Source organism: Micropterus salmoides, unplaced genomic scaffold (genome assembly GCF_014851395.1).
Source record: "Micropterus salmoides isolate LMB-PRFRI ecotype aquatic unplaced genomic scaffold, ASM1485139v1 Ms_hic_scaffold_17, whole genome shotgun sequence".
Lineage (NCBI taxonomy): Eukaryota > Metazoa > Chordata > Actinopteri > Centrarchiformes > Centrarchidae > Micropterus > Micropterus salmoides.
This window is the reverse complement of record NW_024040817.1, coordinates 7569854-7585756: the sequence shown is the minus strand read 5'-3', so window position 1 is coordinate 7585756 and position 15903 is coordinate 7569854. Positions and strand designations below refer to the sequence as shown.

The 15903-nt window shown below is 38.5% G+C and overlaps 1 protein-coding gene across 1 annotated transcript in view; it reads left to right on the top strand.

Annotated features, from left to right (window-relative positions):
- Positions 1 to 15903, top strand: part of grin2da (glutamate receptor, ionotropic, N-methyl D-aspartate 2D, a) — a 228923-nt gene that overhangs the window by 169034 nt on the left and 43986 nt on the right. The window contains exon 10 of the mRNA XM_038725574.1: positions 5577 to 5730. Within this exon, the coding sequence (XP_038581502.1) occupies positions 5577 to 5730 (154 nt within the window). The remainder of the gene's footprint in view (positions 1 to 5576; positions 5731 to 15903) is intronic.

Sequence of the window (15903 nt, the reverse complement as noted above, 5' to 3'; positions counted from 1 at the left end):
GTCAAGAAATGTGTTTAAGGAGTCGAGAAAAACTGTATTATCAATCTTAAATCTGTGTGTTAAGTATGAAGCTGGAGCCTATTCATTTAAACTCTCAAAGCTAAATGTACAAAAAATGGCCAATCATTAGCATTTATAGGCAATACAGAACTTGCAGCGAACGAATAAACATCACAGCGACAGTAACATGGGTAAGAGATTAAATGGAAGTTTATAAAAATATGTGTTCAGTTGGGACTTAAAAGAAGACACAGCTAGTAAAACTGCATTTCCTCTGGGAGTTTATTCTAAAGTTTAGCAGCCCATATCACAAACAGACCGTGACCCTTTCTTGTGTGTGTCTCAGTGAGATATTGTAGCGATGTTTTTAATTCTCCACTTTTCCTGTATAGTAGCGTCTTCGTTTTTCTCATTCAGTTTTTTTTTTTTTTTTCTCTTTTGTTGTGTTTACAAAAAGGGGGTTTGATTCGAGGGCTCCTGTGAAATTCTTTTTATCCTGCCTCAAATCCTTTAAAACGCGCCCCAGTGAGAGAGGATTGGACCCAAATCGAAGAAGAAGAGAGAAAATATGGAGGGAGGCTGTCTGAAAGATTAGTGTTGCAGAAACTGTGAGAGTGATGGAGAGAGCGAGAGCGAGAGGGAGAGAGAGAACAACACAGACTCTGACACTGTACATAACTGTGTGTGTGTGTGTGTGTGTGTGTGACAGATACTGCTGTTTCTATGATGTCAATCCCCCTCTGGTGGCTGGATTAATGAAGTTGGTTTGACATGGAGTGAGACAGGGGATGCAAATTATCACCATGTGGGTGTGCCTGGTTTTGTACTATTATCTTTGTGAGGACCAGTTTTGGTTTTATACCTGTAGAGTGAAGACATTGTTGAAAAGTTAGGGCATTTTTTATGGTTGGGCGACATAGACCAAAAATTCACATCCTGGTACTGTTAGGCTGACTATATAAAATGTATATCTGTATTTTCTGCTAAGTTTGCTGGGGTGGCTCGGTTTTAGCGTGCATGTTTTTATTGTTTAGAGTAGCTTTTTTCTTATTTCACCGTTTTAATTATCCTTCATTCTCCACCTAATTTCAGTTTCACTCATTTATTGAGTCTGCCTCCTTCAGTTCTCTTCACACTCACAGACCTAACGTAGCCTACCTGTGCTGCAGACACATCGGTGTGCCCTGCTGCTTTCCGTCTCTCCCTGTATGTCCACTCCGGTGACTCCTCCGAATAAATAGAACTCGTCACCGACATAGGGCGAAAGGCCGGGTACACCCTGGACAGGTCGCCAATCCATGGCAGGAACTAGTCTTCAGTATAAACATAAATATAAAAAGGGACAGCATAAAATTCATGAAAGTACTGTAATGAATAAATCCCAGAGAGCTTCCGTTGCCATTATAACAAAGGTAAATAGAGAACTCACAGGATTCAAACCCGTGTCTGTCTCAATAGAGAACATTCACTAGCTCAGCCATTTATCACACTGAGTTATTCTCAAGACTTTGGTATCATTTGCGGCCAAGGGATTCATGATAGTGTTAAAGTGTTGGAACGAAGATACTTGCAGATTATACCTATTTTACGGAAAGTCTTGTAATCGCTAATAGTTCTTAAAAGTTATAGCCTATATTTAGGATAAATAAAACGATTATGTTATATATTATTTATATTGTTGATTTCATTAATACTATTGTTGATTTTTTTTTTTGTTATTGCCGGTACGACTATAATATGAAGAAGCATAAATAATAAATTAGCATATTAATGTCAGTTGATATCGGTCACAACAAGGCAGAATATGCAATGTTTTGTGAGTTTTGTGCTGTGAAAAATAGGCTACACCTGGAAACATGTTCGGACTATGTTGGTTCCAAACTAAGTTAGTTCAAACCATGGTGGTACCAACAAGCTATGACCGTTTTGGGAAACAGTTTGGGAAAAAGGTTAACGCACTACAGCAAACTTCCTAAATGTTGAACTCGTTCTGCATGGTTGTGATTGTTGATTAAGTTAGCACTTAGCATGGACAAGTTAGAGACTAACCCCCACTATAGAGCATTCTTCTTTCACGTGGATTTAATGAATGAGAACAACATAGCATAATGAAACTGCTGTAACTATAATTATTATTATACTAGTGGTAAGCTATATAGTATACTATTATCTGAAATTAGAATTAATACACTAATATAAACTCTGATCAAAACTTAACAAGACAGAAAATGGTTTTATTTGTGAATCAGTTGAATTGTTGAATCTCAATAAGCTGCTGAAATGTTACAAATAAGCCAACTAAAGTCTAACCTATAAATATATGTGTTATTCTAACATGATTTTTAAAAAATGTTATAATATCGTACTAGTAATAAGTTATACTAGCTACTCCTCCAGGTGAGTGGAGCCTCTGCAGTGGGCAGATATAAATTTAACCAAAGGCAGGGTGTCATTGTCTGAGTGCTGCCTCTAGCCGCCTTTTGTTGAGAATCACACACTCCCCTTGTTCTGTTTTACTAAAATTAATGTATTAATATAAATACACATTGCCATGGTGCCACCAATTACTTGAATCCCCCCCCAGCCCACACCTTCCCCCCTCTGCGGGTGTCCGCCTGCCTCCTGCCCCAACTGTCCTCTACTTTGAAAACCAAAATGTGGTCACCCTAAGTATTTAAACTAGGATGTACCATGTACGTACAGTGCAATTTATTAGAAATAAAACATATTCTAGTCATAATTTGGCCACCTGTGGTTTAAGATTTCATGTTTAGTTTTATATATTTATGTTATGGTTAGGAGACTAACGGACTCCCAATTCACAACAATTTGTCAAAAACCACTGTCCATTTACTGAGAATTAATTGTAATTGTAAACACTGGTTTCACACATCAACGTTGCAGGCCTTGGGGAGCACCACTGCACCCCACTGTTCGTGGGGTCTGAAAAATGTTTCTGATAAGATCAAACTGGACGTCCTGGATCAAATGCGATGTTTCACCGGTGCCTGAACTTTTGTGTGTGCTGTGTACTCATCTGGCTTAGATTATTTAATTAATTAAAAGATCAGAAAGTACAGTATGTCTGGTGTCACTAAAAAGGAGAAAACGCAAGTAGTTCAAACAGACCAAGCAGTTCTTGAAGTTTGAATGCTCAAAGTATAAATCCAGCTTTAGGGTTAGGGTTTTGGTGGGTCACACATGTTACCCGTGTGTGTTCAGATGCGTTTCTCTGTGTGAATGAATATGTGTGTTTGCATGAGTGAGAATAAGTGTGTCTATGTGTCTGTGTGCATCCATGTGTGTGTTAACATCAACCCAAAACTCTCCTGATGGCACTGTTTACAGGGTTTCTGTCTCAGATAGACCTCAGAGATGCAGGTGGTCCCTCTCTCTCTCTCTCTCTCGCTCAGTTCCCAGCTGCCTCCTGCCCAGCTTCTGTCACTAACTCATTAAGTTGCTTAATTGTGGCGGCAGACAAACAAGTGTGCACAGGGACAGCTGATTCTGTGTGAAAACTGTTATATCTCACGTCCTCCTGTCCTTGGATGTTTCCTGCTGCCTGCGGCTGTAATTGTTTTTATCCAAACTATTTTGTTGTGAATATACAAAAGAAAGCACCATTTTTGTTTTTCTTGTGCATTGCCCTTTTAACGTCGGCTGCCCTCCCCTTTTTCTCTAAACTTCCATTTTATTCTTTTCTATTAACTAAACTCCTTTCATATCCTGACAAGGTTAAATTTCACCAAGGCTAATGGATCCACCTTCCTCAGATGTTTTTATTGTCCTTGTGCCTCCAAAGCTTACACTTAGACAATCACTTCTGCTATTTCTCAGAATGTCATTCAGCCATACAGTTTTTGTCCTTCTTCCTTACTGAATGCCTCCCAATAAGGCAGTAATTTCCTACGTCCTTAACATTTTCTCATCTTCAACTATGAATCATCCTTGTGTAATATTTTTTGTTCCCAGTAAGAAGTATGTGCTGTGCAGCGATGAAGCACTTCGTGAATAGGACTGTCACAGGTGTTGCTTTCAAAATTAGCTGTATAAGAATATTTGAAATGACCTAGTTGAAATAAATGGAATAATTATCATGGGTTGATTGATCTTGGCAGGCAGAGAACAACTAATCACGGTATCAAAAGTGTAAAACTTGTGTGTAATCATCACACTCTTGTAGAAATGTACTTTAAAGTTTCTCAGTTGGCTTGGAGACATACGATTGATTTTGCAAAGTAAACTTTAGTTCATCAAATTCTTCCTGCATTTATCTAGAGAAGGTTGATAGAGAGCCCACGTTGTTTCAGCAAATTTAAACTTAAATATCACATTGAACATTTAGTTTTATTTAATTATACTATGTCATTATGTTATGATGTAATTTCATGGCAATGCAATATAAACCATGAATTGTTTACCTGTGTGTACCTTGTACCTTGTATTAGAAAAACCCTCCAGCTAAATGCTCTGTAATCCATAACATAACTTAACTTTTTAATGTACAAGAAAGCCAAATTTGCCCCTTATTTGATTTACGTTATCACATTTTTACATGCTTGCTTAGCTTTGCTACAGCTTATGGATTAAAATGTTGCCTATAATTGAAAGAATTTTCAGAAGCAAACTTAAACTCTAAAGATGCAAACTTAAACTCAAAAGATTTCTTATATTCTCACCAGCATGTAAACATGCCACACATACAGTAAGATTTTTCAATTACACCTGCTCTATTAACTGCATTACTAAGCTAAACTAATCTTGATAAAGATATGACCACATTACCATTACTTTTTGATTGGTATGTGATAATTGGGAAGTACATCAAGACAACAATGAATCAATGAGGACTGAACTCTTAAAATGTCAACTGAGAAAGAGGTCTGTAAGCACTGTGGCTTTAAGAGCCTTTTTAAAGGCGTCTCAGCGGTTTCTGGTGAGCGGCTACAGAGTATTTTGTCTTCACAGACTTTTGGGGCCAGGCCAGGACTCAGACTAATGAACTCTGGTCAGTAGCCAGCTTCTCCAACCTCCCCAGTCCCTCGACCGCAGTCAAGTAACCTCTGTTTCCTGCCAGGTGAAACACGACAGAGCTGTGCCTCCTCACCTTCTGACCACCTGAGCCTCATTTACAGCTGTCGGAAGAGCTCTGAGGAGGAACACAGTTTCACGGTTTCATGCTGCATGCCGAGACAAAAGAAAACTCTGAAACACACTCGAATTAACATCCAGCTCACTGACAAAGCCTAAGTATTTTTTCAAACATCAATGAGGAAGAGTGCTTTGGATTTTTCCTTCCAAATACTCTGCTCTGCACTTCTATACACAGCGCTGTCTTAAGGCAACCCTTTGTAGGGGGGTGTTATGATGTTTTTCAGGAATTAAATGAAAGGGTACACAGTACACATAAAAGAGGGGAAAGACAAAGTCAATGCAGGACAACAATAGCAGTGATTTGACACATAATTTTTAAAAAATGTTGTGTTTGGTAAAAATATCCTTTAAAACTTTTTTGTCCCGCAAAACTTTTTTGAGTCCCACAAAATTGTTCTAACTCAAGGTGTCCTGTTTTTCAGGTGGTGTCCAACAGGGCTGACATGGCCATCGGTTCTCTCACCATTAACGAAGAGAGGTCAGAGGTCGTAGAGTTCTCCGTTCCTTTCGTGGAGACTGGCATCAGTGTCATGGTTTCTCGCAGCAATGGCACCGTATCGCCTTCTGCTTTCCTTGGTGAGTTTGCGTCTTGAGTTACATTCACTTGTGCCATTTTCTAAAGTATGCATTTATCTGAAGAGACTCAAAATGGCCATTATTAAATGATTGAGTAAACATGTAGTGAAGTATAATAAAGTGACAAATAATATCTGTTTAATCACAGCCTTAAAAATAAATCCAGGATGAGGTCTATAAATTACACTTACACAGTTTTTAGTTAAGCTATGTCTGTGACTGTGAGACAAACATTAGGTAGTACTAGTTCAAAGAAAACCTTCCGTGATTATTCCAAGACCCAGAATACTCCTCTACACAGCATATACATTTGAATATGAAAACCCTGGATTATACTGTGTGTGTGTGTGTGTGTGTGTAAGTCTAATAAAATAAGTCCAATATAAAGAATAAAAACATATACTTAAAATTCCAACTTGATTTAGATCAAGGTAATTCAAGGTATATGTATTTCATATGTAAAAACTCACTGAGCTGTCCCAGCTAGTTGATTTACATGTTGTGTGCTCTCTCTCTCTCTCTCTCTCTCTCTCTCTCTCTCTCTCTCTCTCTCTCTCTCTCTCTCTCTCTCTCTGTCCTACTTACTGTGTTTGTGTTTTTGAATCAAACCAAAAGGGAATTTCACTGTTTTATTTTCGGCATTGTTGTGATCTTACTTTCTCTTGCAGGTTTCAGTATGCAGTCAATCCTTACTTCAACCAAATCAATTCCAAGTTATACATGGAATATCCCACATATTTTGACAAACTAGAGGCAGTGTTATTGGAAAAAATACATAAACACATGCTGAGACAACTACTTACAGTGATCTAGTGGCTGTCCTTTACTGAGGGATAATGTTGAAGAATAAAGAGCTTCCAAAGTATTGACCTGCTGTTAAGCCAGTGTGGAAAACTTTCTAAATCCACTTTATTGACCAAGTGTTTACGAGAAGTAAAGGTTTCAGCACAAAACAAAATGATTGAACTCATGACAAAGAACAAAAATTATTTTTACACTACAGCTGTTGTCATTTGGAGTTATGGTTTTGAAATTTTAGTGCTTATTAATCACAAATGGCTGTGGAGCCCAGTAGAGCTACTCATTGGCCAACAGATCAGACTGTGGTTGTACTGAGCCACTTCCAGGAGTGAATATGTGTAACTGAGTGTGAACAAGGAAATAGCATTGATCTCAGCAATGTTTTCTTGTTAAATAAAGTTATAAAACAAAAGTTGATCCATAACTTAAAATGCAACTTGTCTTGTGGCTCTTGCATTCCAGTTTATATTCTGTGACTGTGGTTGCAATAGATTTCTATCTCAAGATTTGTTAAACATTGCATGACGGTGTTTTCAGATAGAAGCGTGAAAATTCAAAAAATGGCATTTATTGTTCATGTTTAAAATCACTGTAACCTTTTAGCTCTTGTGCAATTAATGTTTTCACACTTATTCAGCATGTGAAGTGTATGAAAAACATGTGGTTATGTGGTTTCATGATATGAAATTGCTGGTTGTGATGTCTTACATGTCACATGTATCCACATCATGTGAATTTATTGTACTGTATGTGGAGTGTCCAAAAGGCATATGGAATAAGTGAACTTTCCACATTTAAAATTATATTCTACACATAATAAATATGTGCTTTTTTGGAAGGGTGAAAAGACACCACTTGTCAGCAAAATGGACCCAGAAATGGAAGAAACCTCATAATAAGCAGTGTTGAAGTGTTACTGATTAGATTATTTCCTTTAACCTGAAGATGTAGGCCTTTGAAGAGGTAGAATAATGAACTACAACAGCCCTGATAAATAACATAACATAACCCTGTACTGTATGTTATGACAGTAATATAATTATATGTAATGATCCTCAACTATTTAAGAGGCCTTTATTTCTGACTTGCGTTTGTCTCACACTTGAAAAGGTTCATACTCATGGCTTTGCATCTCAAAGCAAAGCTGCCAACCCAGACTTTAGCGTTGATATTCTCAGTATCCAAATGAGCTTCCACAGAGAAACATAGGAGATTTTTTTTTTATTATTATTATTTTAAATAAAGTATCTGTCTTTTTTAAAGTTGGCCTCTCCAAAGATAACACCTCTTAATTTACAAATCTTCTTAGACTAATTCCAGACATTTCCAAGCATGAAGAGATGGAAAGATGAGAGCAGGAGGAAGCTGGAGGCAGAGATAAATTAAAACAAAGAAAGAAGGATAAAGATTGTGAGAGAGAGACAGAGAGCGAGAGAGATGGTTACCCAGAGAGAGAATCTTGTCATGTACCAATATAAACCAAACACAAAAGACTGAGGGAGAGGTTGAGTGGCTTTGATAGAGAGAGAGATAGAGCTGCCTCAGATATTTTCAGATGTTTTAATCTGAGCTGGTTGACACGCTGCTCTGTGTGTGTGTGTGTGTGTGTGTGTGTGTGTGGGTGTTTCTCTGTGTGTATTGTGCAGGCCAGATGAGAAGATAACAAAATGACTTGTTAGCAAAGAGCAGCGTCTCAGGCGACTACTTTTTAAGTCCTCCATCTGTGCTGTAAACTTTCTCCTGTGAATACACTACAGTGCACATTCTGATACAAGTACATACTAAATGCTTCTTTGAACTTTCACATAACTTTTAAGGTTTGAATTTGGGTTCAAAATCTGTGAAATAACTTCCCTTCGTAATGGATAAATATTTTATGCACAAATCTCTTACACATGAAACACAGATATCGAAAATCAACTAGCAAAAACAGTTTTTTTCCAAAAGTAAAAGTATTATTATCATTTACCCACATATATTAAAATAATTCCAAAACTCTGAATTCAATAAAGACAAATAAAAAAAGCTGCTTGCAAAACTAAATTAAATTGACACCACTTACCTGATCATGATATGTTGATGACTAAAGCAGATAAATAAAAATATTGACCTGAAATATGTGATGCAGCAGCTAATATTAGGTTTTATTTAGTTTTGCTTTGATTTGGTGTTTTTTGCAGCTAGTTTTACCACCTCGAGGAAGAGACAGTTTAGTACGTTAAAGGAATAGGAATTTACCAAATATAAAGCTGGAGCCTGCAGCAGGTTAGCCTAGCATAATGACTTAGGGGGAAACAGCTAGTGTGGCTCTGTTTAAAGGTAAAATATATATATATATATCCATCCATCTTCATCCGCTTATCCGGGGTCGGGCTGCGGTGGCAGCAGCTCCAGCAGGGGATCCCAAACTTCTCTTTCCCAAGCCACAAAAAAAAAAAAAAAAAAAAAGTGTATATATATATATATATATATATATATATATAAATAAAATAAAAAACTCGCACCCCTTGCAGGGTGGTATGTGTCATCCTCAAGCTTGGGTCCTCTACTAGAGACCTGGGAGTTTGAGGGTTGAGTTAAAATTACATATCATCTAACGGGTTGTAAAAGAGAGTGGCATCGATGTCATCATCCAATTCAAATAAGCATATTTCCCAAAATGTAAAACTGTTACTTTAAATTTGTATATCCAGCATAGTGTCAATATTATTTATTATTTAATATTTTCTTACAAGAGCTACCACATCAAACCTGGAAGCTCCTCCTGCAATAAAAGCAGATTTACATTTGCAGTATTTTCTTTCTTTCTCCTTTTTAATAAAATGTGTTTATTTAAGAGACATGATTTAAAAGTCCACTTCAGCAGTCGACTTTTATTCTCACTTCACAGACCTGATCTTTTCCCTCATACTCCTTAAGGGATCTATTTCATACTTACACAGCTGCAGTAGTACATCTATCCATCTGTCAGAGGAGATTTAGGAGACAATCTGAAACATGTCATGGTTGGGCGGAGGTGCGGGGCTCCCAAGGCCGTTTTATCTTAAGACCGTCAGGCCACAGTGCAGATAGTGACTCTATACTGTAGCTTTCCGTGGTTGCGTGTGGGTGGGTGTGTGTGTGTGTGTGTGTGATTGAATAGATGGGTTGTTGATAAGAAAAAAAAAAAGAACAAAAGGTAAGCAAGGCCACAGAGAGGTAAGAGGTAAGAGAAACATGCGACAAAATGTCAAAGGTGACAGAAACAATCGAGTGGGAGAGAAGAAGTGAAGCAGGTGAGGAAGCAAGCAAAGAGTCAGGGCAATTGTTTCTGATAGTGGTGCCTCTGAAAGCCTCCCTGCATTTTAACTAGAGCTGGTTAGAGAGAAGGAGGAAGATAAAAGGGACAAGAGGAAAGAAGTGAGAGAGAGAAAAACAGACAAGGTAAGTTACGAAAACGACAGTAAGCAAGGCAGTTATAATCAAGGCATACACGACATGATGCTCTTTTTAATATGAATTAATTACCTACACATAAGACATCAAGGAGAAAGGGATTCTGAGAGCCATCCTAAAAACCATGAGTTACATACTTAATGTTAGTTTCAATGTGGAATAGAAAAATACTGGCATACTTTAGTATCCCGAAGTCAGCCCTAGATTTCTAAAGGCTCTTTTTGAGGCTTGGATTTCTTACTACTCGCCGCCAAATTGTCAGTTATCTGAGCCAGAAAATTCAAATTTGGGTGACAAGGAGAGCCTTGGTGGGCCTAAGGTAGGTAGGCAGATTGTCTCTTTTCTCCTTTGTGTGTGTATTAAGTACGTCATTTACATACAGCTACAATTGGGCCATTATTTTTACATGTTGCCAAGATACTGGTGCATGATGAAAGTTTTGGCACCTGATTTGGATTTAGTTTTTGATAAAAATGTATAATGATTTTAGTGTTTGAGTCTGTGTATGAACAGCCAGGGGAAACAAAATGCATACGTTGTATTGGCCTGATTGTAGGACATCTTTTGGTAGCACCTGTTTATGCATACAGACAAGACAAGACAGGCTTGGCATATTGCACTTACTTTAAATTAAATTATTCACATGTAAATGCATATACAGTAAATAGAACAAAATGATTCACCATGAATAAAATTTTGTCACTGTAACAAACATGATGAGCTGAATAGAGAGCCTATGTCCCTCCCCTTCTGGTGGACCACGACAGGACCTTACTTTGGAAAAAATATGTACAGTAGTAAACGGAAAGAGACAACAAATTTTTTTGATCCCGTTTGAATTGTGGTCTGAATTACACATATGATTATGGTCAATTTAAAATATACAAAATATAAAATACACAATTTAAAAGTCAAGAAAGTTGTGGTTTGATGTAAAACTGTTGAAGTATAAGATTGTGAAAATAATAATTACAAATTTGTTTATGTGACGTTACTTTTTCTCTCAATGACTGAAGCTAACGTCAAAGAACGTACATGAGAGGCTGATGTGATAAAAGGACCGAGAGTCGTTGGATTAAACACATCAGGTGAGATACATTTCTGCGTGGAACATAGCTAAGTTATCTTGCTAGCAGCAACTGAGCAATAAACGTTAGCTAGCATTACCGCGCTAACATATTGGTGACGTATTTTGTGTAAGACAAGAGGTTTTCACACAAAATGGCATGTACCTTTACTGTTTGACGAAAAACTACAACTTTCTTGATGGACAAAATTATCTTTTAAATTTACAAACATCTTTTTGAACAGAATCAAAAAATAAGTTGTCTCTCGCCATTGACTACTGTACATATTTTTTCAGAAATAAGGTCCCATGGGCCGGAATCGGAAGCGAGTGACATTGAGATTTTCAATCACATACTCCTGTCAAGCTCTTGAAAGCGGTCCATTTTGGGAGCATGGAAACATTTTCTAAGACTGTTTAAACATTTAGACTGTCTTTTTGGGCTCCCTGTCTTCTGACTTGACATTCTGTGACACTATATTTTTGCCACTGGACAGTTTTTTGATGACGGTCTTGTCTTGTTCTTCAGTCAAGACACTTGTTATCAAAGGATTCCTTTTTTATGTCAAATATGATAGTTGCTGATTACTCCTGCAGGGTAAAATGGCCTTTCACTAGCAAGGACCACGCCACAACAATGTGTGATTTGGAGGTACATGCAAATTTGGACTGCATGGATTGTGGAGGACGGATTGATGCATGTAGAGGGGAAGGGTGATGGCGGAAGAAGGATGTCGTCTGGCTGGTCTGAGAGGGTGTGCAGACGACCGGGCAGAGAGACTCAGTGTGGGGATTCCGTCTCGGAAGTGTTTTCGCCCGAGCTTATTTCAACCCCCCCCCAGACGGTACCTAGATGAGACATGAGAGAGCTGTGCCCTGATTGAATAGGAGGGGATGAGGGGATGAAGGGAGCGGGGATGAGGGAATCAGGGATAATGGGATGAGGGATGAAGGGATGAGAGGAGCAGGGAAGAGGGTATGAAGGCATAAGGGACGACAGGATGAGTGGATGTGTGTAGGGATGAATGGATGAAGAGAAGGGAAAGGGGGGGGCGGGTCAAGCGATCTGAAACAAGCATGCTGTTAAGCGTGTGCTGTTGAACGTAGATCGTTGTCTGACTTGCGTCGAGCAATCTGAACAAGTGGGGCAGGCTGAGCGGAACGGTATATGTAGCCTTGACGGTTATTGGAGGTGTGGGTGAGGCGTGGCCCCGCTCCCGAAGCTAAGTTAACAAATTAACTTCATTTCTGGGCATTTTCTGAGGCAGACTGACTGTAGTAGACCCACGTGCACACACAAATGTGTATACTGTCACAGCTTCAGAGTGACAGTAAGTTTTCATTACTTGCATGTCGGTAATGCCCTTGTGATATGCCTTAGATGAAATGTAGAAGTACCATGTCATCATCACATTTTCACCTGCTTCTAGTTTGTCAGTCCTGCTTCTTTTCACTTTTAGTACAATTTAAACAAGTTGAATTGTTCAGAATTCAACAATTTTTAACTTTAAAATATACTGGAAGCAACTTTTATAGCCCTTGCACATGTTAAAGCCACTCAGAAGTTTCCCAGTGAGCATTAGAAAGAAACAGAAAAAAGGACTCACATTCAGAAATTTTTATCCATGCCAGCCTTTTACTTTTACTTTGCTGCACCTTCAGTGTGTGTTTTTCTGTGTGTATGCTACAATGAGAAAGGTGTGTATACTAATTATGTGTTTTTTTATATTAATGAAAAAGAAAGCATAACATGTCTGTTCTGATTAAATAACAGAATAGTTATTTTAAAACATTATACATCTCTATTTTTTTTAATTATCTGTAATAAACTTAGCTCAGTCAATCCTCTAATAACTTGATACATTCTGTGGGTGAAAAAATGAGACAGACAGAGAGGCCTTGTTACAAACGCAGAGACCCAGACAGACCACGGAGCTGGAGAGCGAGGCAGGACACAATGTCTAATCCTGGATGATAACAAACACTTAAACTGTCGAGGGACCCAGAATAGAGGGATGTGAAAATTGAACAAGTGAAGAGAAGTAAAAAGAGAGTTAGTGTGTGTGTTGAAAAGGATGGTCAGCTGCAGTAGCAGGGCTGTCAGTCATATTGGCAATTCAGAGATAAAAGCCTTTACAAACAAAAGAGTGCAGCAGAACTCTTCGGCCAAACCACCAACTGATTCTTCAAGAGCTTCTTAAGAGTTTCTGTGAATCCAGCAAATTCAGCTTAAATATATAAACTGGAGCAAAGGCCTTTTTCAGCAGACACTTTGACTTGTCATACTGTAGTAGTAAAATCGCAGTGTCTCTAACATTAACAATGGCACTGTTCAATTCAAATGTCGCAGTAAGCCGTGACGGTCAGCCAGCATGCACAATGCCAGGACTGCAGCAGCTACATCAAATTCACCTATAATCAGTTTTATTTTTCACACATGTGTTTTTCCTATTGTGATATGTCAAAATGTCTTCTGGGGAAAAAGCCAATTGGGTAAAGCTCGCGGTCCTAAACCCCAGCTCGCGGTCCTAAACCCCAGCTGCTTATGTGCTCGGATGACATTTTTATTCCACTGCATATAAAAAAAAATGATGGCAAAATAATAGCTATCATTGACGATGTGTGAATAATCTGAGTCCTTTTTGCACTCTGACATGTGCTTAAATCAAAGTCAATGGTCCTCTAATGTTAGAGACACTCAAAATTCAAAACACTTATCATCTATAGTCTTTCCCCTTTATTGTATTTTGTGTTATGATTATCACCTTTTATCCTCATTCCCTCATTATCCGGAGGCGCGTTGGCTGTTGTGCTGTGACTCCATCCATCCATCCATTTTCTACCGCTTATCCGGGGTTAGGTCGCGAGCGTGCTTTGACTGTAAAATGCATTTGCTCTTAACAAACCCACCTTGTAAAATAAGGATAAAAACACAGCAGATTATTCTGCAGGAACTGTAATCTCAAAGGAACTGATGTGATTCAACGTGAATTCAAACAGAACAACAAAGGAAGCAGCCAGCCAGCCTCAGCCAACTCTGCCACATCAATGTTAACACTACCCCTACTGACTGCTAGTGCTACTTCTGTATTCTCTGCACACCACAGGGCTGTTCAGATGTTGGGTCATAGATATAAAACATGTGGGATATGAACAATTGGGCAAAGAGATGGACAAATCAGGGTCAAAATGTTTGTAACCGGACAACCAAAACGTTGTAATCAGGTTCCTTAGAGTGTGGCTAGTGAAACACTGGCTACGGAGTCGAGTTGATGTCACTTATACTGACTAATTATATTTTAGTCAAAAGGTTTAAACATATTCAGATCCTTCAATCTGCCAGCTGCTGTGATAAAACATCTGAGTGATATAAAAAATCGTGTGAAATAGTGAAAACGAGCACTGCCACACAATACCCCTATCTAACATAGTTATCAAGTTTTGATTAAGTGTCTGTGACTGTGTTTGTGCACCCCCCCTGACAAGTGTGTTTTATTAACTGCTTAGTGTACCATTTAAGGTTGTTCCCAGTTCTGGAAACAGTTAGGTGCAACTCTAGTGGAAAGACAATGGCTTTGCTTGCATGCATACTAATAATTCACTTATAATGCAAGTAAGACAATATTACAAGAAAAGTGAAGCCAGAATTAACATATGCTCATGTATTCTGATCACAGTAGGTATTATTGAATTATTATAGATTTATGGAGGACTCTAATAATAGTCACATTGATGAAGGGCATTTGTATCCGTGTAATCTATCTATCAGTTTTCACCACATTTTGCACTTTACATGGCAGTCCAACTGCCTTAAAACACATGCCAAAGATTTCCCCCTAATAAGATGCTTCAAACAGCAGTGGTGGCATTTAACAAGTGAAGAGTTTCATGAGATTTCATGCTGAACTAGTGTTGGAGCTACAAGAATTGTACTTGTATGGCAGTATTTCTAAAGAAAAGTGTCCGACACACTTTACAAAGCAAAATCATTCAAGAAGCTACATTTTAGTGGTTTCATCAATGCCTCATGAAACACTATGGCCAAAATGTAGTGCTAGATTGCATTTTTCTTTGCGCTTATTTTCCAGGTGTGCATTAGATTGCATAATATATGCACATGATAGTTGCATAATAGGTACTCCAAATGCATACTATGGTAGGATTATGGCAGAAGGAGGAGGGAGACACATCATTATGTTAATGTATATGCAGCTAGTGGCATGTCATACATACTGTGTCCTTGCCCTGTGCTTCTCTGGTGCTCACTACAGAGACTAAAACTAAACCTACACCCAGGTTCACAAAGTGGTTGTCCCTCCCTTTAAAGGGACTTATCAACAAAATTGACTTTTCTATGTTACTGCTACTCCCTTGCTCAGAGTACTAAGGTCACCCGTTTGAAACCCTGGACCTGCTGGGAACATGTTGGCAAGCAAAATGAGTAAGTAATGCTGTCACTTTACTTAGCAACTGCTGCTGAAATGCCCCCGAGGAAGGGCACGGAAACCTCATTAACCCCAACCTTAACCCCATCTGCTCTAGTGAATTTGCTCACTGGCACCAATTCCAGACTGTTGTACCCCGTCAACTGAATTTTTAAGAGGGCATCATTGACACAAAGCATATGTCTTCTCTTGACTTTCCCGGAATAAATATGGGTATAAAAATAGATTAGCTGTTGCCAAAATGGATATATAGCTGCGGGAAACCAAACACTGAGACTGAGAGAGCACATGAATGCGAAATAAAGCAATAAAGCTCATCAGATCTTAACTCAAAGCTGACAGCCCTTTAAAAATAACACACAGCTGCTTTACACTCCTCACCTGCCAGAGTATAAGAGAATAAATCAAACGTAACCTTCAGTCTTT